General features: G+C 52.9%; 2 protein-coding genes across 6 annotated transcripts; one reads left to right on the forward strand and one right to left on the reverse strand.

The window, feature by feature from the left end:
- Positions 1–11,381, forward strand: PKLR (pyruvate kinase L/R). 3 transcript variants are annotated; one of them, XM_054459083.2, is made up of 12 exons: positions 67–166; positions 492–581; positions 1,187–1,369; positions 5,502–5,593; positions 5,690–5,821; positions 5,956–6,142; positions 6,504–6,774; positions 6,871–7,021; positions 7,618–7,770; positions 7,865–8,031; positions 9,267–9,448; positions 10,541–11,381. In XM_054459083.2, exons 1-12 carry the CDS (start codon positions 67–69, stop codon positions 10,645–10,647), a joined length of 1,815 nt encoding a protein of 604 aa, XP_054315058.1. In that variant the 3' UTR covers positions 10,648–11,381. The 3 variants fall into 3 exon arrangements, with proteins under 3 accessions (XP_054315045.1, XP_054315058.1, XP_054315049.1); XM_054459070.2 differs by lacking the exon at positions 492–581 and having other exon boundaries at positions 1–166; XM_054459074.2 differs by lacking the exons at positions 67–166; positions 492–581; positions 1,187–1,369 and adding an exon at positions 5,304–5,387.
- Positions 11,374–24,717, reverse strand: HCN3 (hyperpolarization activated cyclic nucleotide gated potassium channel 3). 3 transcript variants are annotated; one of them, XR_010124947.1, is made up of 9 exons: positions 23,153–23,559; positions 18,190–18,619; positions 17,075–17,236; positions 16,454–16,672; positions 15,899–16,045; positions 15,243–15,483; positions 13,881–14,045; positions 12,514–13,437; positions 11,374–11,829 (listed from the first exon to the last, which is right to left on the reverse strand). XR_010124947.1 is itself a non-coding variant. In XM_054459053.2 (8 exons), the coding sequence occupies exons 1-8, from the start codon at positions 23,428–23,430 to the stop codon at positions 12,758–12,760; spliced, it is 2,322 nt and encodes a 773-aa protein (XP_054315028.1). In that variant the 5' UTR covers positions 23,431–24,717; the 3' UTR covers positions 11,374–12,757. The 3 variants fall into 3 exon arrangements, 2 of the variants coding, with proteins under 2 accessions (XP_054315028.1, XP_054315035.1); XM_054459053.2 differs by having other exon boundaries at positions 11,374–13,437; positions 23,153–24,717; XM_054459060.2 differs by lacking the exon at positions 17,075–17,236 and having other exon boundaries at positions 11,374–13,437; positions 23,153–24,717.
- Between the last annotated feature and the right edge of the window lie 1,624 nt (positions 24,718–26,341).

Below are 26,341 nucleotides of genomic sequence, written 5' to 3' on the forward strand. Positions count from 1 at the left end.
CCAGCAGTTTTGTCATCCTCTCCCTCTCATTCCACGGTCCCGCAGCCCCAGGCCCACACTGAAAGCATGTCGATCCAGAAGAACATATCATCCCTGCAGCTTCGGTCATGGGTCTCTAAGTCCCAAAGAGACTTAGCAAAGTCCATCCTGATTGGGGCTCCAGGAGGTAAGAAGGGGAGACAGAAACCATGGAACATAGGAGGAAAATGAGGGTGGAAACTAGGAGCCAGGGTGGAGGGTATAAATGATCCACATCAGCCACTGGCTAGGTGGGTTTTGGAGAGGAACATACGTTCTTCAGAGCCTCCCGTGTGTTAAATTATGGACCCTGGCCTGGGTCTTTTCCAGGCCCTATAGGCAGGCCAGAGCTGCAGCATGTAGGCCACAGGGCACTCCCGTGGTTCCTGGACTCTGGCCCCTGGCATACAGGGCTTCCAGTGGAACAGGAGACACTGGTGACACTTTAACCAGTCTGCAGAACTGATCCCCAGCCCAGCCGGGCCTCACGCCTCTGACAACCCAACAGTGTGGAGCAGACCCACAGAGAGGGAGACCCAGAGAGGTGTGCAGTGGCATGGAAGGTGCGGCTGGAATCGGGGGCTCCTCTGAACTGGGCTGGGTCAAGCTACAGGAACCTCTGTGTCTGTAGCAGCTTTAAGAAGCCTGGGGAGACTCAGAGGATGGGGTGGGGAAGCCAGCCAGTAGCCAGGGGTTGGAACGGAGAAAACAGAGACCTTCGGAGCAGGAACTGGGTGATTCTGGGTCTGCATAGGGTGAGGCTGCTGGGCCTCACCCCTAGACATCAAGGGGTGGTGGGGTTGAGGGGCATCAGTAGCTGCAGGTCGGGGGGTCCTGGGTTGTGCGGGGTCAGTATAACTGAGTGGTCAAGAACTTGGGCTAGAGTTAGTCAGACCTAGATTTGGATCCTAGCTGATCCATACTTAGAAGCTGTGTGATATTGGACCATTTATTTCATCTTTCTCAGCCTCTGTTTCTTTATCCATAAAATTGGATAATTATAGAACATTTAACAGTACCTGCTTTATAGGATCCTTGTGATGTAATAAGATAATATATGCATGATGCCCAGCTCATAAGAAGGGAAGGAATAGAGGGTATGCTGAGAGACGAAGGCATGGGGAGGAAGGGTAGGTGACATGCAGTCCCTGAGCCCCTTCTACCACAGGGCCAGCGGGGTATCTGCGGCGGGCCAGTGTGGCCCAACTGACCCAGGAGCTGGGCACTGCCTTCTTCCAGCAGCAGCAGCTGCCAGCTGCTATGGCAGACACCTTCCTGGAACACCTCTGCCTACTGGACATCGACTCCGAGCCCGTGGCTGCTCGCAGTACCAGCATCATTGCCACCATCGGTAAACACTCCCATCCCCCTGCAGCCTCACAGGGCCTATTGGTGTTTCTTGAGGTGCTTCTTCATCTTTTGTCTCCTTTGAGACTTCCCCATGTTTGACACAGTCATTCATTCAACAAAAATTTGTTGAGCATATAGTAGACAAGATTTTGGGCCCTGGGAGTAGATCAGTGAAAAAAACAGACAAAAATCCCTACCCTTGGGGAGCTGACAGTCTAGCTGAGTGTGACAATAAATAGTAACCACAATAAATTATTTAAAATAAGTAAATTATTTATTCCCTTAGAAAGTGAGGCCAGGCGTGGTGGCTCATGCCTGTAATCGCAGCATTTTCGGAGGCCAAGGTGGGAAGATCACCTGAGGTCCGGAGTTCGAGACTAGCCTGACCAACATGGAGAAACCCCATCTCTACTAAAAATACAAAATTAGCCGGGCATGGTGGTGCATGCCTGCAATCCCAGCTACTCAGGAGGCTGAAGCAGGAGAATTGCTTGAACCCAGGAGGCAGAGGCTGTGGTGAGCCCAGATCGCACCATTGCATTCCAGCCTGGGCAACAAGAGAAAAACTCCATCTCACAAAAAAAAAAAAAGTGGGCTGGGCTCAGTGGTTCATGCTTGTAATCCCAGCACTTTAGGAGGCCAAGGTTGGCAGATCGCTTGAGCCCAGGAGTTTGAGACCAGTCTGGGCAAATGGCAAAACCCATCTCTACAAAAAATACAAAAATTAGTTGAGTGTGGTGGTGCATGCATGTAGTCCCAGCTACTTAGGAAGCTGAGGCGGGAGGATCACTTAAGCCCAGGAGGTCAAGGCTGCAGTGAGTCATGATCGAGCCACTGTACTCCAGCCTAGGTGACAGATGAGACCCAAGAAAGAAAGAGAGAAAGAGAGAAAAAGAGAAAGAAAGAAAGAGAGAGAGAGAAGGAAGGAAGGAAAGGAAGGAAGAAGGCAGGCAAGAAAGAAAGAAAGAGTGAAAGTTGGCCGGGCGCGGTGGCTCACACCTATAATCCCAGCACTTTGGGAGGCTGAGGCAGGTGGATCACCTGAGGTCAGGGGTCCGAAACCAGCCTGGCTAACATGGTGAAACTCTGTTTCTACTAAAAATACAAAAAATTAGCCAGGCATGGTGGCATGTGCCTATAATCCCAGCTACTCGGGAGGCTGAGGCAGGGGAATCGCTTGAACCCGGGAGACAGAGACTGCATTGAGCCAAGATCATGCCATTGCACTCCAGTTTGGGCAACAGAGTGAAACTGTTTTTTTTTTTTTTAAAAAAAAAAAAAAGCCGGGCGCGGTGGCTCACGCCTGTAATCCCAGCACTTTGGGAGGCCGAGGTGGGCGGATCACCTGAGGTCAGGAGTTTGAGACCAGCCTCGACATGGAGAAACCCCATCTCTACTAAAAATACAAAAAATTATCCGGGCATGGTGGTGCATGCCTGTAATCCCAGCTACTCGGGAGGCTAAGGCAGGAGAATTGCTTGAACCTGGGAGGCGGAGGTTGCGGTGAGCCGAGATCGTGCCATTGCACCCCAGCCTGGGCAACAAGAGCGAAACTCTGTCTCAAAAAAAAAAAAAAGGCCGGGTGTGGTGTTTCATGCCTGTAATCCCAGCACTTTGGGAGGCCGAGGCAGACTGATCACGAGGTCAATCGAGACCATCCTGGCCAACATGGTGAAACCCCATCTCTAATAAAAATACAAAAATTAGCTGGGTGTGGTGGCACATGCCTGTAGTCCCAGCTACTCGGAAGGCTGAGGCAGGAGAATTACTTGAACCGGAAGGCAGGGAGCAGAGATCGCGCCACTGTCCTCCAGCCTGACAGAGCGAGATTCCGTCTAAAAAAAAAAAGAAAAGAAAAGAAAAGAAAGAAAAAGTGAAAGTTTTAAGTGCTATGGGGAAAGAAATCAAGTATGGTAAGGGCATCAGGGGTACAAGGGTGAAGACAGGTTGCAGCCCTAAATAGGGAGGTCAGGTACCCATTATTGAGAAAATGAGACCTAAGGGAAGACTTGAAGGAGAGAATTAGCCATGCAGAGATCTGGGGGAAGAGAATTCCAGGAAGAAGAATCAGTCAGTGCCAAGGCCTAAGTCAAGGAGGTTAGAAGAGCTAGAAACCATCAAGGGGGAAGAGCGGCAGACATGAAGAGACTGTGCGGACAGGAAGATCAGGTGGGGCTTTGTAGGCCATTTTTAGAATTTGAGTTGCATTTTCCTCCGAGTGAAATGAGAAACTGCTGCAGGGTTTTGAGCAGGGGAATGACAAGCTCTTATTTATGTTTTAATAGAACCTCCCCTACCCTGCTGCTGTACTGAAAATAGATGGGGGGTGGGGGGAAGGGTGCCCCTGCAGTATTTCTGGCTCAGACCAGTTGGCGGCAGCGAGGTGGTGAGAAGTGGTCAGATTCTGAATGTATTTTGCAGGTAGAGCTGACAGGATTTGCTAATTGATTGGATATGGGGTAAGGAATGTGGGCGAGAAAGAAAGGAGTCAAAGGCAACAGGTGACTCTGAGGTTTTTGCCATGAGGAACTGGAAGGATGCATTAGCCACTGAGCAGGAAAGACTGTGGTGGAAGGGGTTGTGAGGAGAGCAGAAGTTTGCTTGGGACATGTTGAGTCTGAGGTTCATATTAGCCATCCAAATGTGATAGAGGGGGCAGTCAGGTACACAACTCTGGGTTTGGGAGAAAGGTCCGGATTGGAGAGACATTTGGGAGTTGGCTACATATAGATGGTATCTCAAGCCATGAGAGTGTAGGTGAAATGACACCAAAGGAGTGTAGGTGAAATGACAGAGAAGAGAACAGGGTATCTAACGTTAAGGGGAGAAACAAGGAAAGGAGACTGGGAAAGAGCAGCTAGTGAGGTAGGAGTCAACCAAGAGAGGGTGCGGCCCTGGAGGTCAGGTGAAGACAGTGTGTCAAAGAAGGATGTATGTTCAGGCTGCTGACGGGCCAATAGAGGAGGACTGAGCATTGAGCATTACACTGAGCAACAACACAGAGGTTCTTGGTGACCTTGACAAGAACAGATGCAGTGGAGAGATGGAGGCCAACGCCTGAGTAGGGTGGGTTCAAGGGAGAATGGGGGAGGGGAACTGGAGGCAGCAAGTACAGATAACTCTTGCAATGAGTTTTGCTGCAAGAGAGAGCAAAAACTGGGACTCAGGGGAAACCAGGGGATTAAGAGAATTTTTTTTTAATGATGAAAGAACAGTAGGTTTACATGCTGATGGGGATGATCCAGTAAAAAAGGAAAACATGGCTGGGCACGGTGAGTCACACCTGTAATCCCAGCATTTTGGGAGGGCGAGGCAGGTGGATCACCTGAGGTCAAGAGTTCAAGACCAGCCTGGCCAGCATGGTGAAACCCCTTCTCTACTAAAAATACAAAAAAATTAGCCAGGCGTGGTAGTGCACACCTGTAATCCCAGCTACTCAGGAGGCTGAGGCAGGATAATCGCTTGAACTGGGGAGGCAGAGGTTGCAGTGAGCCGAGATGGTGCCACTGCACTCCAGCCTGGGTGACAAGAGTGAAACTCCCCCCGTCTCAAAAAAAAAAAGAAAGAAAAAGAAAAGGAAAACATGGGTGTCACAGAGGACCACACAACGGCTTAATTTATGCCCTTGAGCAGGTAAGAAGGAGGAGACCTAGTGCACAAGTGGAAAGACAGATAGGGACCAGAGAATGAGCCAACCTGCTCTCAGCTAGCAGCTGCCCCATAGCAGCGCAGGCATGGGATAGAACTCAGCTCTCCTCAGTCCATGAGGCCTCCTAGCTCTAAAAGCCGGCACCCAAACGCCCACATCTGGCTCCCAGCCCCTGCCCTACACCCCATACCCTGGGGTAGCCAGGCAAGCAGCACTTACATACATCACATGCCCACACAGTGACCTCAGGCCTGGCGGAGGGCACTGCCCTCCGATTTCCACAGTGCTGCCTCCCCAAGGGGATGGATGTTGGCTGGAGAGGGAAGGGGAGTCTGTGATCTGTGGGCAGGGGTTGCATCAGGGAATAAAGGTCAGGTAACAGGACGTCTGTGGCGTGGGGCGTTCAGAGAGTAGTAATGGGTTGGGTTTGGTTGCCTCTCATGTTCTGGGGGAATGTTGTCTGAACGTGAATCTTTGGTTCTAGGGCCTGCATCTCGCTCCGTGGAGCGCCTCAAGGAGATGATCAAGGCCGGGATGAACATTGCGCGACTCAACTTCTCCCACGGCTCCCACGAGGTGCGGGACGGGCCGCCGGGCAATGGGTGGGGCAGGAGGATGCCTCGAGGTCCTGGCCACCTTCCCCTGAAACCCTCGCTCCGCTCCCTCCCCCAGTACCACGCTGAGTCCATCGCCAACGTCCGGGAGGCGGTGGAGAGCTTTGCAGCTTCCCCGCTCAGCTACCGGCCCGTGGCCATCGCCCTGGACACCAAGGGACCGGAGATCCGCACTGGGATCCTGCAGGGGGTGAGCAGTGGAGCTGCGACTCGCCGGGCCGGGGCCGGAAAGGCGGTGCCCGTAGGGCTGGGCCCAGGCGTGGGAAGGGGCGGGTCCCGGACTCCCGGGCTCAGAACTCACATCTCCTCTGGCTCCGTCCTTAGGGTCCAGAGACGGAAGTGGAGCTGGTGAAGGGCTCCCAAGTGCTGGTGACTGTGGACCCCGCGTTCCGGACGCGGGGGAACGCGAACACCGTGTGGGTGGACTACCCCAATATTGTCCGGGTCGTGCCGGTGGGGGGCCGCATCTACATTGACGACGGGCTCATCTCCCTAGTGGTCCAGAAAATCGGTGCGGACGCGCCTCCCGCCCTGACCACATCCGTGCGCTGGGCACATTCCCTTCTCCTTGGCTCCCCCATCAGCCCTCAGACCGATCACACCTTCCCCTGGCCACGCGTTTTTGCCAGCCCGTCCCAGGAGTCCCCAGAGTGTAGACTCCGCGCTCACCCTGGGTTTGGGCTGGACTACGAGTGGGTCGTTTCTTCCACGGACGTCCATCTGTGCCTCTTCCGGGCGAAGCCCAGAACAAGGGCGGAGAGACGAGGAGGACATGGTTCCTGACCTCCTGCGGATCCAAGCCCCAGTGTCCTCTGCTGTAACTGTGCCCCGTCCTCACCCCTGACCGCAGCTGGCTCTCTCCATGTCCGCAGGCCCAGAGGGACTGGTGACCCAAGTGGAGAACGGTGGCGTCCTGGGCAGCCGGAAGGGCGTGAACTTGCCAGGGGCCCAGGTGGACTTGCCCGGGCTGTCCGAGCAGGACGTCCGAGACCTGCGCTTCGGGGTGGAGCATGGCGTGGACATCGTCTTTGCCTCCTTTGTGCGGAAAGCCAGCGACGTGGCTGCCGTCAGGGCTGCTCTGGGTCCGGAAGGACACGGCATCAAGATCATCAGCAAAATTGAGAACCACGAAGGCGTGAAGAGGTGAGGCTTGGGCTCTGTTCCCCTTCGGCCCTGTCGCTATTCCCCATCACCTTTCTTCTCCCGCCTGCCTCTGCCTTGATTCTCCCAACCTCTCAGGTTTGATGAAATCCTGGAGGTGAGCGACGGCATCATGGTGGCACGGGGGGACCTAGGCATCGAGATCCCAGCAGAGAAGGTTTTCCTGGCTCAGAAGATGATGATCGGGCGCTGCAACTTGGCCGGCAAGCCTGTTGTCTGTGCCACACAGGTCTGGAGTGAGCCCTTGAGGTTCGGCACTCTGGGTTTTAGGGTTTTAGGGACACCTGTGGGTGAATACCCACACTGTAGGGGTTTGTTTTGTTTTGTTTTGTTTTTTGAGATGGAGTCTCACTCTGTCATCCAGGCTGGAGAGCAGTGGCGCAATCTCTGCTCACTGCAACCTCCGCCTCTTGGATTCAAGCAATTCTTCTGCCTCAGCCTCCCAAGTAGCTGGGATTACAGGTGACCGCCACCATGCCAGGCTACTTTCTGTATTTTTAGTAGAGACGGGGTTTCACCATGTTGGCCAGACTGGCCTCGAACTCCTGACCTCAGGTGATCTACTTGCCTTGGCCTCCCAAAGTGCTGGGATTACAGGTGTGAGCCACTGCGCCCAGCCCACACTGTCGTTTGAGGATCACTTGTCAGCAAAATGTGCTATAAACCTACAAAGTTAAATATACTTTGACCCCTATTTTCAGGGGTTGTGACTATGACCCTGGATTTTGGGACACTCTGAGAGTGTGGGTGTCAGAGAAGTAGCTTAGGCAGGGTCCCCAGTCACAGTGTGACTCCTACAACTTTGACGTCCACGCTGTCCCCCAGATGCTGGAGAGCATGATTACCAAGCCCCGGCCAACGAGGGCAGAGACAAGCGATGTCGCCAACGCTGTGCTGGATGGGGCTGACTGCATCATGCTGTCAGGGGAGACTGCCAAGGGCAACTTCCCTGTGGAAGCCGTGAAGATGCAGCATGCGGTAGGAGCTCAGAATGAAAAGCAAATGGGCCAGGGAACCAAATCCCTTCCATACCCCAGTGCCCCTTCCCAGCCTAACATTCTGGCACCTGCAGATTGCCCGGGAGGCAGAGGCCGCAGTGTACCACCGGCAGCTGTTTGAGGAGCTACGTCGGGCAGCGCCACTAAGCCGTGATCCCACTGAGGTCACCGCCATTGGCGCTGTGGAGGCTGCCTTCAAGTGCTGTGCTGCTGCCATCATTGTGCTGACCACAACTGGCCGGTGAGGGGGATACTGGGGACGTCCAGATGGAGCTTTGGGTCAGGGGTAGGCTGGGATGGGCCCCAGGCCTGGGTTTAGTCTGGTCACCAGGGGTGAAGAGTGTCCACTTGAGACAAGAGGAGAGGCAGCAATGACAGCTGGAGGCCAGGACAGACAGAATGCCAGTGAGCTTCTGGGGGCTGGAAGGGGACAGCGGCATCACTGGGCACATTGGCTTCAAGGCCATTTGGTCTCCTGGGGCTCAGAGGCAAGTCCATTTGGCCCATAGAGCCTACCAATGCTGAGGTATTGCAGAAGGGTCCAGTAGGTCTGAGTTTAAGTCTTTACTCGGAAATGTAGCTCTATTAGCCTGCTCTCTTTCCTCATGAACAGGACAGGGTAATGATTTGTTCTTCATGGGGTTGCCAGGATTAACAGGCGATATTAAGTACTAGATAGTACTTAATATCTATATAGTAAATTAAGCACATAATGCACTTTCTCAAAAGGGTTTTATACTCTTGTTTTTTTTTGTTTGTTTGTTTTGTTTTGTTTTTCTTTTGAGAACGACGGCTCGCTCTGTTGCTCAGGCTGGAGTACAATGGCACAATCTCGGCTCACCACAACCTTCACCTCCCAGGTTCAAGTGATTCTCCTGCCTCAGCCTTCTGAGTAGCTGGGATTACAGGCACATGCCACCACACCCGGCTAATTTTTTGTATTTTTAGTATAGACAGGGTTTCGTCATGTTAGCCAGGCCGGTCTCAATCTTCTGACCTCAGGTGATCCACCCTCCTTGGCCTCCCAAAGTGCTGGGATTATAGGCATGAGCCACTGTGCCTGGCTAGCTTTTATATTTCTTAAAGAGATTTCTCCTTATTATCTCATTTGATATATCTGTATTATCTCATGTCTTTCTTGTGTGGTAGGGAGGACAGGCATTCTTTTTTTTTTTTTTTCTTAATACAGAGATGGGGTCTCACTATGTTGCCTAGGCTGGTCTCCAGCTCCTGGGCTCAAACAAATTCTTCCATCTCGGCCTCCCAAAGTGCTGGGATTACAGGCATGAGCCACCGCACCCGGCCTGGGAGGCAGGCACTCATTTTACAGGTGAGAACACCAAGGCCCAGAGAAGTATGATGACTTACCCAGGGTCACACAGCTTGTTAGTGACACCTGGAACTAGAACCCAGACTCTCCTTTCCTGGTTCACCACTCTCTTGCTGTTCTGGGCTGACCTTCTCTGCCTCCTCCAGCTCAGCCCAGCTTCTGTCTCGGTACCGACCTCGGGCAGCAGTCATTGCTGTCACCCGCTCTGCCCAGGCTGCCCGCCAGGTCCACTTATGCCGAGGAGTCTTCCCCTTGCTTTACCGTGAACCTCCAGAAGCCATATGGGCAGATGATGTAGATCGCCGGGTGCAATTTGGCATTGAAAGTGGTGAGCTACCTAGACCTTCCCCGCCACTCCTACCATTTGTATCAGGAGTCCCCCAACCCAGCTTCCCATACCCACTCAAAGGGCCTTGCCTCTCTCCTGTGGTGCCAGGTTTTCCCTGTGAGAGTCACTAAGACTGAGATATCAGTCTGGCATATCACAAATACCTCTTCCATCAGCATAGCCACACAGGCAGACGGCCATGCTACTTAGCAACACACTCTGCCCTAGCCCACGGATACTCCTGCACCTTTTTTTTTTTTTTTTTTTTTTTGAGAGAGAGTCTTGCTCTGTCACCAGGCTGGAGTGCAGTGGTGCGATCTCGGCTCATTGCAACCTCTGCCTCCCGGGTTCAAGTGATTCTCCCACCTTAGCTTCCTGAGTAGCTGGGACTATGGGCGTGTGCCACCATGCCCGGATAATTTTTGTATTTTTAGTAGAGATGGGGTTTCACCATGTTGGCCAGGATGATCTCGATGTCTTGACCTCGTGATCCGCCTGCCTCGGACTCCCAGAGTGCTGGGATTACAGGCGTCAGCCACCGTGCCGGCATCTCTTACACCTTTAATATACTGCAGTGGTCACATTCCCTGTGTGCCACCCGTGGGACATACTTCACTGCCTCATTCCCTACAGGGTGGCCTTGATGTGGTGAAAGGTGGTGGCTGGTTCTCGTTACAGGGCTGGCCTGGTCCCTCAATGACTAATTTTCTTTCTTTCTTTCTTTTCTTCTTTTATTATTATTATTATTATTATTATTACTATTATTATTATTATTATTATTTTGAGATGGAGTCTTGCTCTGTCGCCCAGGCTGGAGTGCAGTGGCACGATCTCGGCTCACTGCAACATCTACCTCCTGAGTTCAAGCGATTCTCCTGCCTCAGCCTCCTGGGTAGCTGGGATTACAGGCATGCGCCACCACACCCAGCTGATTTTTATATTTTTAGTAGAGACAAGGTTTCACCATGTTGGCCAGGTTGGTCTCGAACTCCTGACCTCAGGTGATCTGCCTGCCTTGGCTTCCCAAAGTGTGGGATTACAGGTGTGAGCCACCACACCTGTCCAATGATTTGTTTTCTTTCCCTCCCCCAGGAAAGCTCCGTGGCTTCCTCCGTGTTGGAGACCTGGTGATTGTGGTGACAGGCTGGCGACCTGGCTCCGGCTACACCAACATCATGCGGGTGCTGAGCATATCCTGACACGCCCCTCCCTCCTCTGGCCCAGCCTACCCCTGTACCCCATCCCTTCCTCCCCAGTCTACATTCTCCAGCCCACACCCCTCCAAAGCTCCACCTTTAAGTCCTCCCTTCTCTATTCCTGACCCTCCCTACCTGAGGCCTATCTGAGACTATATCTGTCATCTAGCCCCATTCGAGGTTGCCCCGTCCCCGTCTCCATTTCACACAGGTCCTGAAAGTCTGTGTCCAATTATGCACTGGCCACCCAACAGCACCAATTGTACATTCCCTGCATCCAATCTGCTCAGCAGGCCCTAAGATGCCTTGAGTCTTTAATCCCAGTTTGGCTGGTTAATTCCATAACCCCAGGCATCCCATACCTTGGGGTAGGGGAGAGGGGAGACAGGGCAATCTTGTCCACAGTCTCCCATTCTCATATGTGGCCCTCATGATAATCTGGGCATCTCGTGCCAGGGCAGGCTACCCCTTCATAGTGACTAACAGTTACATGAAAGTCCACGCTTTGGGGAAAACTGGGTGGGATGGATGCTGGGGAGAAGTGAGGGCTGGGCAACTGATTTTGTCACTGTCTTCACAACCTCTGTGCTGGGCTTGTAGACCACTGTCCTGGCTGCTCTCATGCCTGCCTGATACCCTGCTTGGTCAAATCCCCAGCTGCTTCCTTCTGCACCCAGAAATTCCTTCCCACTCACTTTGTTCCCACACACAAACCAAGAGCCAAAAATGAGTGTGTCTATTTTATATTTAAACCCAGCTGTTTGGAAGCAATTATAAAACTTCTCCCACACACCAAGAACCCCAGAACTCCCCACCCAGAAGGAAAGGAGACTTAGGGTCCTGGCCCCACAGTCTTTAATGCTGTGGAGTAGGAGAAGGGACAGGCAGAGTGAGTGTGGTAAAGGACTACTCTTGTCCCTGAGAAGGCAGAGGTGCTGGCTGGCCTGCCCTTCCCCAGGCTTGGATACCTTGGGCCTTTCCCTTACTCCTGCACCAACAGCAAACTCAGAAGGAAAAAACAAAACAAAACTCTAAAGGTAAACACGGTCCTTCTCCCTCTCTCATGTGGCTCCTCCTGCCCCTACCTGGGAGAAGGTTCAAGTATTGCGCTGATGGGTTTGGGCAAGGACCACAGAGGCTGGCATGGAGAGGCCCTGCCTCCTCCTACTCCTCCTCTCTCCTTACCTGAAAAGGGGGGGAGGGATGGATAAAGGAATGGGTAAACAAAATGAATTGGTAACATATAAAGTTAGTAAATGAATAAATACAATTAAATAAATGAATAAATAAACAAGCGAAGAAAAAAATATCACACAAGGATTCAGCCATTTGCCCCTCCACCGGGGGGGGATCTAGGCTGGCATATTAATAAGGAGGTGCCAACTACCCCTTAACTTTTCAGGGGTCACGACTGGGGCAGAGGGTACAGGGAAGAGGCAGCTCCCAGTTTACAAAAAGATGGTCTACCACAGGACAGAGACTGCAGGGAACTTAGAAGTATGTTCCCACTCAGAGGGTAGACACAGAGTGTCCACAGGTGGCAGTGAGCGGGTAAAAGTGGATACCCACACTCAGGACCCAAGACATCTGCTGGCTGCAATGGGGGCGCAGGTGATTGGCAGTGCCTGGCTATGCTACAGGAACAGGAAGATAACCAGACCGGGCAGAACCTGCAGGATCATCGGCAGGGAAACAGAGACATCTAGTTACTTGGCAGTGATGGCGGTGGCAAGTACTTGTGCTTAGTAAAGGTGGGGTCATGGGCCTGGGCCTGCACCTGGCAGGACCATAGCCAGGGGAATATCCTTGTCAGAGGGTTTTGAGTCACTTCTACTTGGCAGTGGAGACATACAGCGCCTGGCATATTACCTTGAACATGGTAGCTGCTCAGTACACATGATGAACGGGTGAATGGATTATGATGGGACAAACTACAGGATTCTTGAGCTGAGGACACAGAGACCGTCTTCATGGCAGTATGCGGAATGTCCGCACAGGGTCGACATTTCCATGGGGCAATGTTTCAGGTCCCCACGGCCTTCCCCAAGAGGCATCTGCCCTTGGGAACCTACTACTGCACCCCAAAAACTAAGGCTGGATGTACTCAAAGGTTTTACATGTTGGCAGAAAGCTGGAGACCCCGGGGTGTGGCTGGCTCAGGCACTGGTGGCCTGGGGGGCTGGGCTGTCCTTGGTTTGGCCAGGAGCCCTGAGGGAGGCAGCCTCTCACTTCCTGATCCCTTACGCCCAGGAGAGCCATCGCCTGTTGCCCGCTGAGGCAGAGAGGGTTGGGAGGCTGAGAGTGGGCGGCCCCGAGGTCCTAGCCGCCGTCCACCTCCTCCTGGAGGGGGACCCAGCAGGGAGACCTGGGAGCGCCCTGCCCGGGATAGGCTGGCATGCAGGGTTCGGGCAGGTGGGGCGGGCAGGCGGGAGGTGGATGCCCACGGGCCAGCTCGGACGGGCACCAGCGGGGAAGCTGGAGAGCCTGCTGAGCGCCAAGCAGAGCGAGCAAGGAGGGTGGCTGGAGAGTCGGGGGAGAGGGGCAGAGGGCCCCGCTGGTGAGTCAGGGCAATGGCCACATTGGAGGTCACAGCAGCTGCCTGAAGGGGCACATGTACCAGTGGCTCCCACAGTACTGGCTTCCCACTAAGCCGAGCTCCTGTGCTTGGGGCCAGACCCCGAACACCCCGAGCCATGTCTCTGTCATGTTGCACCAAGTGCTGCTCCATGATGCCACCACTGCTGCCTGGACTTGGCTCGGAGCGCTTCCGCTGCAGTATGGAATTCTTCTTGCCTAGAAGTTGTACCAGGAGGGAGAAGTTAAGGATAGGGAAGGAGTCCAAGATGGAGGTTGGATATCAAAGAGTATGAGAGTATCAGGATGGGGTGGGGTTGAGGGTAGGGGATGGGAGTCAGTAGTATGGCAATGGGGCTATGGGGGTTCAGATGGGGGTTGGAGGAAGAGGGTATGTATCAGAGACAGTGAGGGTCAGGGGACTGGTACTCAGGGGAAGGAGGACTCAGGACATGGGGACTTGGGATGCTATCTCTCCTGGGAAGGACATGCTGAGGGCTAGGGGCAGTGGGCCACAGTGTTGAAAGGCCTGTTAGGGAGCATTTGTTGGGACTGAATGGATTGGGATATGACCCTGGAGCCCTACAGCCTGGGCTCCTTGCTTTGGAGGTGGGGTGAGAGCACAGTCTGGACCCAGAGCAGATAGGGTGGACAGGTCTCACCGATGCGGCGCAGCCGATCCATGGCCACAGTCTCAAAGGCCCGGCGCATCATGGGGAACTCCTCGAGCACAGCATTGAAATGGTCCACACTGAGTGAGTAGAGGCGGCAGTAGGTGTCAGCCCGAACACTGGCTGTGCGCCGGCCCCTAGTTAGCAGGCAGATCTCTGCAGAAATTGGAAGCAAGCTTCAGAACCCCTGTCCTTGTCCCCAGAACTCCTCTTGCTGAGCCTGCAGCAGTGGACCCAACTTTCTAAGGCTCCTCCCTAGACTTGGGAGAAACCATTGATTACCTATTACCTCCCTGCTCCAGGAACCCTAAACACCCCAAGCATTGTCTTTCTCCAGACCCCCACAATTACTGGGTTACTGCTCCCTGTCCTTCGTACTTTCTCCATATGAAGGCTGACGACCAGGCAGGTCTTGCTGGCCCTAAATTCCCAGTGATTCCACTCCACTTTAACTCCCACCCCTCCCCAACTGCTCAATCCCAAGAGGTAGACCTGGGCAACTCAGTGTATCCACTCCTCCTATCCCCTTGAATAAACACTGAGGGCAGCCCTAAAGGAGAAAAGCAGTATCAAAGAGCAAAGTGCAACACGATGGGGGTAGTGGGTGGTTTGGGGACTGAGAGATTATATGAGCCTCAGGTCACTTTGGGCAGTGGAAGGCTGAACTGCCCCTACTTCCACAGGCTGGGTCCCTGAATCACACCACCAGGCAGCTCCATAAAGCTCATGCTCCAGGACAGCTCTGCTTCACTCCTGCCTTTCCCTCATCTCATAGGATCCTTGGATTTCACTGTCTAAGGGTTCTAAAAGGCCCTCTGGCCCAGTAGTTTGCAACCTGGCTGTGCATTAGAATCTCCTGAAAAGCTTTAAAAACTACAGAGCTCAGGCCGGGTGCGGTGGCTCACGCCTGTAACCCCAGCACTTTGGGAGGCCGAGGCGGGCGGATCACGAGGTCAGGAGATTGAGACCATCCTGGCTAACACGGTGAAACCCCGTCTCTACTAAAAATACATAAAATTAGCCGGGCGTGGTGGTGGGCGCCTGTGGTCCCAGCTACTCGGGAGTCTGAGGCAGAAGAATGGCATGAACCCAGGAGGCAGAGCTTGCAGTGAGCCGAGATCGCGCCACTGCACTCCAGCCTGGGCAACAGAGCAAGACTTCACCTCAAAAAACAAACAAACAAAAACTATACAGCTCCAGACCCCAGCCCAGAGATTCTCACTGAGTAGGCCGGGGGAGGGGCTGGAGCTCTGTGATTCTGCAGCATACCGAGGCAGGGACCCAGAGCCCAGGAGCAGTTGCCCTCTCCACTGTCTGCTCGTGACCCTGCCACCCTCCCTGAGGCCTGCTGACCCCCAAAGTAGGATCCATCGGTGAGGTGTGTGTCCCGGGCGCCGCGGGCCAGCACACTGAGCAGCCCATGCTGGATGAAGTACATCTTCCTCCCCACGGAGCCCTCACGCACCACGAGGTCCCCCGGCTGGAAGACCTCAAAGCGCAGCTTGGTGAGAACTGCAGTGACGAAGCTGGGGTCGGCGTGGGCAAACAGCGGCATGTGGGCCACCAGGCCCCGACAGGTGAAGTTAATGATCTCCTGGACAGGGGAGGGGCCTGTCAGGCAGGCTGTGCCCCTGACCTGAGATGATCCCACCGAGCTCATCCGCTTCCAGAAACCCCACCCCTGGGGTCATGTTCTGCCAAAGGATGGGGATCCATCAGTGGGCCTGGGACCATCCCTAAGCTCCTGCCTTCAGATCTTTCCCATGAGCCCTTGCAGGACCATCCCCCGAAAACAGAGATCCCTATAGTCCCTCCTCATGTATCCTTCACCCTCAAAGGGCCTTCAAGAAAGACCCTAGCCCCTGAAAGCCCCCCAAATACCTGGCCTCCCATGGTGCCCTCTGCAGGCCTCATTCCCTATAGGAGCACCTGCTGACCAATAGCCCCTACCACCAGACAGCACTCCAGGTCCCTGAAGAGCCCCCCTTCCAGGCCCAACCCAGCCCCACCTCCCGAAGCGGCTCGCTCAGCTCGCCCAGGATGCTTTCCTCGTCGAACATCTTGCCCTGGTAGCGGTGCTCATAGTATTCGTGGATGCGCTGCCGCGTGTCTGCTGGCAGCTTGTGGAAGGACATGTACTGCTCCACCTGCTTGTACTGGAGGGCCAGCCCATTGCCGGGGCAAGAGGACAGAGGGAGAGATTTGGGGCCGGAACAGTGGGGTGTGTGTGTGTGGAAGGTCAGAGACACAAGTCAAACTCAAAGGGGTGAAACGTGGAACCAGACATGGATACACAGGGCCACAGAGGAATACGGATAATAATGGATACCGGGAAGACACAGAGCACAGTCATAGGAAAACCCAGGCGTGGACAGCAGATGGACCAAGCACAGGCATAGGTTCAAACAAGGAAAAGGTACATGCAGGGGCAGGGAACAAATGGACACCGGGCAAGAAAGGAAACAGAGACGCAACAGGGGCACACATCAGAATGGGCCTCAAGTCAGGCTACCCAGTCTCCAACACCCCTCCATGCCGCACCTCCCTCTCATGTCCCTGCTGACCTTCTCCTGGTACTGACGCCGGGAAGAGTCCAGGGACTGGATGAGTGCCGTGGCGTGGCCGATGAACATGGCATAGCATGTGGCACCCACGATCATGCTGAGCATGGTGAGCCAGACGTCGGGCATGCCTACAGGTGCCTGCTGCCCATAGCCAATGCACAGCATGTGGCTCATGGCCTTGAATAGGGCATGGGAATACTGGCGGCCCCACGAGTGGTTCTGGGGGGCAGAGTATATTGCAGAGCTGGGCATGGGCCCCTCGGAGCCTCATTCTCCGCCTGCCCCTTTTCCTCTTTTGGTCTTTCTGTCTGCCCCCTTCTACTGCAGGCCTTCCTCCTGGCAGGCACTTAAGTTTGGTTCTGGGGGCCCTGAGGCAAAAGGGTCCTCTATTGCAACTTGGGGGCCTCAGCTTCCAGCTAGGTACCCTTCCTTGCCTGCTCCCTCCAACACACGAGCACTTCTTCTGGGTCTCCTTCCCCTTTCCTCCCTCCTCCCCACCTCCTCACTCCTGTTTTCTGTTGTGATCATCTCCCACCTCCTGCTCCCTGTGGCCATCCCTGCTACTCAGGCAGAAGAGCCCTAAGAAGGCCCAGGAAAGGCAGAGCTGTGGGGACTTCTCACCACCATGTGGTTGATGGAGACCCAGCAGTCGGGAGGGAAGTCCTGCAGCATGGGCACCAGGAACTGCAGACAGCCATCCCAGTGACATAGCAGCAGCATCATCCCAATGAGGTTGAAGATGCGAACCACAGCACTGGCCAGGTCATAGGTCATGTGAAAGATCTGAGGAGTCCGAGGAGGAGCTGCTGTGGACAGGAACCCCTCCCTGCTTGTCCTCCTCCATTCCCAGCCTGGCAAATTCTCTCTCTGAACTACTCCCTAGCCCCAGCCCCCGTGAATTAAAAAATACAACTATTATTCATTTGTGTGGAGTTTTGTGGCACACATGTATAGCTAATGCAAAGCAGTTTCTTATTTCTCTCATCTTATAGATAGGAAAGCTGAGGTCAGTCATGTGCCCAGAACCACATAGTAAGTGTCACAGCAGAGAATCAAACAAATCTATTACACAAGCTGCCCAGGTGTAGCCTAGAAAAGAGAGAGGGCATTTCACAGTGTAATGTCTCCAGGGCATATGTGTAAGAATTAATCCAGCAGCCCTCTCCTTTCCAGTCGTAATAATATATAATAGTGGCTTCACTGAGAACTTAGTATGTGCTATACACCTTTCTAAGTGATTTGCATGTATTAATTCCTTTAATCCTAACAGTCCTATCACAAGTAAGTGTATTTAACACTCTCATTTTATAGAACAGAAAACCAAGTCTCCCATAGTAAACAATAAAACTGGGATCTGACCAAAGACAATGAGACTGCAGAGCCCATAGTCTGAACCACTAAACTCTGCTGCTCTGAAGCTGAAGCTCCAGCTTCTTCCACACCTCATCCTCCTCCCAGCATCCAGCTAACTCTAAAGTGTGTCCGGCAGCTGTGCTCCACCCTCCTGTGCCACCATCTTCACCCCAGGCCCCATCCCCTGAACCCTCATTCTGTTCCTGCTTCTCCCCCACCAATTTTGGAGAGAGCTCAGGCATGGAAGCCCCACCCATCTTCCCCACACTATAAGGTCACCAGGAGCCCCACTCATAGCATCTTCCTAGAGAAGTCCACCAGCCACCCTGCCCCCTTCTCCCCCAACACCTCCCACCCACTCCCCCGCCACCTCCCCGCCCCACCTCCTCCCACTGGTGTATGTAGCGGATGAGGCGGGAGAGGCGGAGCAGCCTCAGCAGGCTTAGGATCTTGGTGAAGCGAACGATGCGTAGGGCCCGTGCCGTTTTGTAGACCTCAGCGTCCAACCGTGGCTCCAGCTCCACCACTAGGAAGATGTAATCCACGGGAATAGAAGAGATGAGGTCAACCAGGAACCAGGTGCGCAGGTAGCGCGTGCGGATGGCCCGCGGTGCTAGCAGGATCTCAGCACCCTCCTCCACCACGATGCCCGTTCGGAAGTTGAGCACCAGATCCAGTAGGAAGAAAGTATCAGACAATACGTTGAAGACGATCCAAGGCGGGGAGTTCTCCTCCTTGAAGAAGGTGATGCCCACAGGCAGGACGATGAGGTTCCCCACCATCAGCAGCAGCATGATCAGGTCCCAGTAAAACCTAAGGTGGGAGTGAGATGAGGAGTAAGACCATGAGGATATTTCACCAGCCACTAGACTGACAGAAGATAGGCTGACATGGCCAAGAATGGGCAAAGATACACAATAACAGAATGACTGTTTACAGCTGCTGGGAGTATAAGTTGGGACCACCATTTGGGAAAATAGTTCAGCATTATCTAGTGAGGTTAAACATTTGCATTCCCTGCAACTCAACAATTCCATTCCTAGGTACAGACACATCCAAGGGAAATAAGCGCTCCAGGAGATACACATAGGAATGTTTATAGCAGCATTAAATTTGAGAACAACACACGTGTCCTTGTGTAGAAAAATGTAGATAGATAAGTAGATAAATACACTATTTATGGGCGGGCATACCATACAGCTGTGAAATTACCCAACTACAGCTACATTCAGCCTTATGGATGAATTTCACAAACACAATGTTGAGCAAAAGAAGCAAGAAACAGGCTGGGCAACATAGTGAAACCTCATCTCAACAACAAATAAAAAAAAATTAGCCAGGCGTGGTGGTGCGCACCTAAAGTCCCAGCTACTCAGGAGGCTGAGGTGTACTCCAGCCTGACTGACAGAGTGAGACCCTGTCTCAAAAGAAAAGCTATGGCTCACGCCTGTAATCCCAGCGCTTTGGGAGGCCAAAGTGGGATCACTTGAGTCCAGGAGTTCAAGACCAGCCTGGGCAACATAGTAAGATCCTATCTCTATAAAAAATTAAAAATTAGGCCAGGCCCGGCGGCTCATGCCTGTAATCCCAGCACTTTGGGAGGCCAAGGCTGGCAGATCACCTGAGGTCAGGAGTTTGAGACAAATCTGGCCAACATGGCAAAACCTCGTCCCTACTAAAAGTACAAAAATTAGCTGGGCATGGTGGCGAGAGCTTGTAATCCCAGCTACTCAGGAGGCTGAGGCAGGAGAATGGCATGAACCCGGGAGGCAGAGGTTGCAGTGAGCCGAGATCGCACCACTGCTCTCCAACCTGGGTGACAACAGTGAGACTCTGTCTCAAAAAAAAAAAAAAAAAAAGAAGGCCAGGTGCGGTGGCTCACGCCTATAATCCCAGCACTTTGAGAGGCCAAGATGGGCGGATCACAAGTCAAGAGATCGAGACAATCCTGACCAACATGGTGAAACCCCGTCTCTACGAAAAATATAAAAATTAGCTGGGCGTGGTGGCGCACACCTGTAGTCCCAGCTACTCGGGAGGCTGAGGCAGGAGAATCACTTGAACCCAGGAGGCAGAGTCTGCAGTGAGCAGAGATCGCGCCACTGCACTCTAGCCTGGGTGACAGAGCGAGACTCTATCTCAAAAAAAAAAAAAAAAATTAAAAATTAGCCAGGCGCTGGGTGCAGTGGCTCATATCTGTAATCCCTGCACTTTGAGAGGCCAAGGTGGGCAGATCACCTGAGGCTGGGAGTTCGAGACCAGCCTGACCAACATGGAGAAACCCCATCTCTACTAAAAATACAAAATTAGCCGGGAATGGTGGCACATGCCTGTGATCCCAGCTACTCGGGAGGCTGAGGCAGGAGAATCGCTTGAACCTGGGAGATGGAGGTTGCCATGAGCCGAGATTGAGCCATTGCACTCCAGCCTGGGCAACAAGAGTGAAACTCTGTCTCAAAAAAAAAAAAAAAAAAAAAAAAACCTGGGCACGGTGGCTCAGGCCTGTAATCCCAGCACTTTGGGAGGCCGAGGCGGGTGGATCACAAGGTCAGGAGATCGAGACCATCCTGGCTAACACAGTGAAACCCCGTCTCTACTAAAAAAATACAAAAAATTAGCTGGGCATGGTGGCGGGCGCCTGTAGTCCCAGCTACTTGGGAGGCTGAGGAAGGAGAATGGCGTGAACCCGGGAGGTGGAGCTTGCAGTGAGCCGAGATTGTGCCACTGCACTCCAGCCTGGGTGACAGAGCGAGACTCCATCTCAAAAAAAAAAAAAAAAAATTAGCCAGGTGTGGTGGCGCGCACCTGTAATCCCAATCCCAGATATTCAGGAGGCCAACGCAGGAGAATTGCTTGAACCTGGGAGTGAAAGTTGCCGTGAGCTGAAACTGCTCCACTGCCCTCTAGCCTGGGCGAGAGTGAGACTCTGTCTCAATAAATAAATAAATAAATAAATAAATAAATAAATAAATAAAAATTTGCCAGTGTGGTGGCTGACACCTGTAATCTCAGCACTTTGGGAGGCTGAGGTGGGTGGATCACAAGGTCAAGAGTTCGAGACCAGCCTGGACAAAATGGTGAAACCCCACGTCTACTAAAAATACAAAAATTAGCCAGGCGTGGCGGCATGCGCCTGTAATCTCAGCTACTCAGGAGGCTGATGCAGGAGAATTGCTTGAACCCGGGAGGCAGAGGTTGCAGTGAGCCAAAATTGTGCCACTGCACTCCAGCCTGGGTGACACAGTGAGACTCCTTCTCAAAATAAATAAACAAATATAAAAATAAATAAATAAATAAAATTACTCTTCCATATACATACATATCCCTACTATATATCATTTACCTCACCATTGCTAAATATTTTTAAGGTTAAAAAAAAAGCTAAAGTACTCTGTGCTAATCTCACAGCATTGCTGAAAACATTTACGTGGAGACAATAGATGTGACAGTGTGGTACAGGCACTAGTTGGTGTTATGACTCACTCACTCTTTATCCCCAGATTTTTGAAAAGGCTGCTGCTTCTCCCATCTCCAACTATCTTCCCATTCTAGTCTAGGACCTCATGCCCTCCCCAGCCTTCTCCACCCCATTGCTCTTCTCCAACACAGTTGGACCCATGGATCCTGTTCCTCTGCTGAGGTTTGCTCATCCATGTCTCAGGGTGGGGTGGTCTATCCTGCCTTCCTCTGAATTGAGCTTTCCAGGGATGCCCTTCCCCCTCCACAGAACCTCAAATAAGGCTGCACACACAGAGAAGCTCCACAGGAGATGATGAAGCAGCAAGGCTTGAGTTCTGCATACCTTTCCTCCTCTGGCCTCCCTGTGTCCACTGGGACTCTGGCTGAGCACAGGCAGAGGAATGGGCAGGGGTGAGTGACACTGCTGTGGCAGACACCGTGGAAAGAAGAGGTCAAGAGGGAACTGTGTGAAGCCCTCATTCAGAGAATGTCACAGGAAAATCTCAGGGACTCAGTTACCTATGGTGGTTTTAATTCTAGGACACACCTAATCCCAGTGTCAACTCAGGAGCTAGCCCCTTCTGACTCGGACTGCAAAATCAATTTTCAGCCCTGAAAGAAACTTCCTCAAGTCCAGGCCTCTGGGAAGCCCCTTAGACTGTATGTTTTCAATAAACAAAAACCCTCGGCCATTCTTCTTTTCTCTCCTGGGCTGCTGAGGAGGAATCCTGTATTGTGAGACACTAAGAGAGGGGAGGGAAAGAGGGTTCGCCTAGCCATGAAAGCATCTTCACAGCTGACTCACAGGTGGGTCACAAGCCTGGCAGGTGATGTAGTACAGAGAATGGAGAAGCACAATCAGAGGGATACCAGGCTTCTGGGGATCCGTCTGCGAGTGAACTGAGGAAAGACAGCGAGATCCACAGAAGACTAGAAAAGGCGCACTGGCTGGGTGGGAACGAGGCAGCAAAGACAGGAGTGAAAGGAACAATGGGAGGAAGAGAGACATAGAGGGAGTGTGTATATATGTGGATTCAAGATAATGTCTGGGTCTACAACTGTATTTCCAGGCTCCAGATTCACACCTCTTCCTCTCTGCTTCTTTAGTTCCCCAGGTTAGGTGCTTTGCACACATCCCTGCCTCATCCAAGAGCTGTCCTTCATTTCCCCCAAGGACAGGGCTGCTGTCCTCCCCTAGCGACCTTGATGTAGAGGTACAGCCTGACGGAGACTGTGAAATGGCCCCACCCCCACCCTCTGTCCCTTCTCTGGGAGTCACCTGGGTGGTGGTCCTGCCCCTGCTTTGCCGCCTCAGTCACTCTGAGTCTTGGCCCCGCCCCGCCGCCCCCGCCTTCAGCACTAGGGACAGCGACCAGAGCTGAGGTCTGGACCCCCGCCCCCTTCAGCGTCCCTATTTTTCCTAGTAGTCTGTCGTGCTGAACTAGGCAGGTGCTAAGGAGCGGGTGTGGGGATGGGAGATGGCGGAGCTCGGCTTCTCCCTCAGACTGGCCCCGATACTTAGAATATAATTTCCTAGATCTCCAGCAAGCAGGACTGGAGGAGGCAGGGGTCCCAAACTCCGGTAGTTCCTGTGGTCCGGATGGGGTCCCGGGTTCCTGAAAGAGGAAATCCAGGTCTCTGGAGATCCCCTGATGTCTGCTTGCCCCTTCTGGTGCCCCCAGCCTGTCAAGGCACGGAGGACCTCCGGCAGGGGATACCCGCCCAGGAATTCCCAGGCTAGACTGGGGGAAGTGACTCTCCCGCCCCACCAAGGGACCCCGGGCTGGAAATGAAGTGACCGTGGAGGGGGGGCGGGCCGGGTCCCAGTGTCGCTGCCCGCGAGGGTGGGATTGATGTACCCTGCCCTCCCCTCCAAGCCCCCAATACCGGAAGTCGCTGTAGGGGTGGATGATCCAGGCCCCCGCTGACTTCACCCGCTCCTGCTCGATTTCCACTGCTTTGTGGCTGCCGAACACCCGAAGGGAGAACTTGTTGACCGTAGGCTGGAGCAGCGTCCCAAGGTGCCTCCTCTTAGGCTCAGGCCCAGATTTGGGGATCGGACCTGAGGCCGCAGTTGCAGGCGGGGGAGCAACGGGAGGCACCGCCTCCAGCCCAGGGGTCGCCCCTTCGCTGGCCCCCGCCGCCGGCCGCTGCTCCGCCTCCATGGCGCCCACCCCGCTTACACGCTCGGCCTCCTAGAGCCCTCTGTAGCCATCAGGTACCCCTAACCCCTCCAGAGCAGGTGTCCGCGCAGCCCCGCGGGCTCTAGCGGAGGCGTCGTAGGCTCGGAACCGCCGGCGCGCGGGGCGGAGGGGGTGTGTGCTAGACTGGCGGGCGGCGGGCGGGCTGCGCGGCGCCCCCTGGCGAGGGCCGCGCGAAGACCGGGCGGGGCTGGGACGCCGGGATCCTGGAGGAACTCCGAGAGGGGCGTGGCTTAGCAAAGAAGGCGGGGAGCGCAGCCTGAGCCAAGGAGAGGGCGTGGCCTAGCGCTGGCCTTTCATCCACTGAGAGCCAGGGAGGAGGAGTCCCCTGCAGTGGCGGGAAAATCGGACGCGTGTTTGTAGCTTGAGGGACTTGGAAGGGAGAGGGATTGGGGACCAACGGAAGAAGTGGAAATGGCTTTTGGGATTCTTCTCCACTCTCGCCCAGGGACTTCTGTCCCGCTTCCGTCTTCTCTCAACACTCTCCTAGGCATATTCTTGTCTTTTGGTCTCCTCCGAACTGCTTCCCCTAGTATTTAATTTCCTAATTCATTCTGTCAGCTTTCACCAAGTACAACTCTGCCTGTCAGTGAGTGGATGCCGAGGAAACAAAGATGAATACAAAAGTCCTAGTCTTAGCATCTCCATGTAGTAATGGAAAACACCACAAAACAAAGGCCTAGCCATAAAGCCACTGCTCTTCTGTGCCCAAGGACAGACAGGTAAATTTCAGTGCTATGCGAAGTGCTGTAAATTCCTAAATATCTCAATTATTCCCTTCATCTCCAATTCTTATTGCCACTGCCTCATTTCAAGCCCTCAGCATTTTTTCACTTAAATTACTTCGGAAACCTCTAAAAGAGTCTTCAACCTCTTCCAGGCCAATTCTTCTTCCATTCCCTGCCAGTTACCTTCCTAAAATCCAACTATGGCTGTGTCACTTGCTTGAAGTCCATCAAGCTTTCCCATCTTCTACAGGGGTACATTTAAGCTCCTTAGCATGGTGTACCAGGCCCAAAAAATTTGGACCTAGTTTCAACAGTCTCTCTTCTGACAGTCCCTCTCTTGAAAGCCAGAGCCCCAATCATGCTGAAAGACTTTGTGCTGCCTTGTCTCTATGCTTTTGCAAATATTTTCTCTGCCTAGTATTCTCCTCCAATTCACTTTCGAACAGTTAGTTCAGATCTTGCCTTCTCTAGGAAACCTAGGAACACATTTTCAACTCTCCTTTCCCCAGGTAGGGTCTATTCTGGAGCTTTTTCACAGCAGCCAGGGCACCACTGTTTTGAGCAACTCATGTCACAGGGCTACCATTATTATTATTATTTTAAGAGATGAGGTCACACTATGTTGCCCAGGCTGGTTTTGAACTCAGAGCTCAAGTGATCTTCCTGACTTGGCTTCCCAAAGTGCTAGGATTACAGGCATGAGTATGGTGTCATTATTTATTTACAGATTTTCTCTCCTGTTAGATTGTGAAACTCTGAGAAACAGGAACCTTGCACCTGGCATAATGCTGGACACATAGTGGACATTCAGTAAATGCTTGTTGAATGAATTAATAATCCAGGAAAATGTTCCAGGAGGAGGAAGTGAAATCTTTACTTCTCTCTCCCCGACTCCTTCATTGATTGCCCTCCATGTTCTATTCCAGGGAACTTCTCTAAACTATGTCTGGTTATCTGATCTAACCTCCATCTGACTATCCTTCATCCAGCTCCTCTCTAATATTTCCTGACTTTATTTATTTACTCATTCTAGGGTCAGGGTCTTGCTCTGTTGCTCAAGCTGGAGTGCAGTGGTGCGATCATGACCCACTGCAGCCTGAAAACAATCTTCCCACCTCAGTTTCCTCAGTAGCTGGGACTACAGGTGTGAGCCACGTTGCTCAGCTCCCTGACTTTAATATAGTTATTCTCAGATTATATTATTTCTCTTACAATTTATCTTTCTGACCACCTCTTAATTCCTTCTGTAGAGTCTCTAACTCTTTCACTTTCTCATGTAGAGTCTCTAACTCTTTCACTTTCTCATTTTCTTTTTTTTTTTGAGATAGAGTCTCACTCTGTCGCCCAAGCTGGAGTGCAGTGTCACGATCACGGGTCACCACAGCCTCGACCTCCCCAGGCTCAGGTGATCCTCCCGCCTCAGCCTCCCGAGTAGCTGGGACTACAGGTGAGACACCATGACTGGCTAATTTTTATTTTTTATTTGATTTTATTTTAGACACAGTCTCACTCTGTCACCCAGGCTGGAGTGCAGTGGCATCATCTTAGCTCACTGCATCCTCTGCCTCCTGGATTCCAGCGATTCTTGTGCCTCAGCCTCTCAAATAGCTGGGATTACAGGCACCTGCCATCACACCCGGCTAATTTTTGTATTTTTAGTAGAGATGGGGTTTCACCAGGTTGGCCAGGCTGGTCTCGAACTCCTGTGCTCAAGTGATCCACCTTCCTGGGCCTCCAAAACTGTTGGGATTACAGGCATGAGCCACCGCGTTTGGCCTAATTTTTGTATTTTTTGAAGAGTCTGGGTTTCACCCTGTTGCCCAGGCTGTCTCGAACTCCTGTGCTCAAGTGATCCACCCACCTTGGCCTCCCAAAATGTTGGTATTACAGGCGTGAGCCACCTCTCCCAGCCTTCCTGTTCTTTTTTAAGATTTAGTAAACTGGCCAGGCACGGTGGCTGATGCTTGTAATCCCAGCACTTTGGGAGGCCGACGGGGGAGGATTGCTTGAGCTCAGGGGTTCAAGACTAGCCTGGGTAACAAAGTGAGGCACTATCTCTACAAGAAAAAAAAATAGCTGGGCGTGGTGATGCGCGCCTGTATTTTTTTTTTTTGAGACAGAGTCTCGCTCTGTCACCCAGGCTGGAG

The sequence above is a fragment of the Pongo pygmaeus genome, chromosome 1 (assembly GCF_028885625.2).
Source record: "Pongo pygmaeus isolate AG05252 chromosome 1, NHGRI_mPonPyg2-v2.0_pri, whole genome shotgun sequence".
NCBI lineage: Eukaryota > Metazoa > Chordata > Mammalia > Primates > Hominidae > Pongo > Pongo pygmaeus.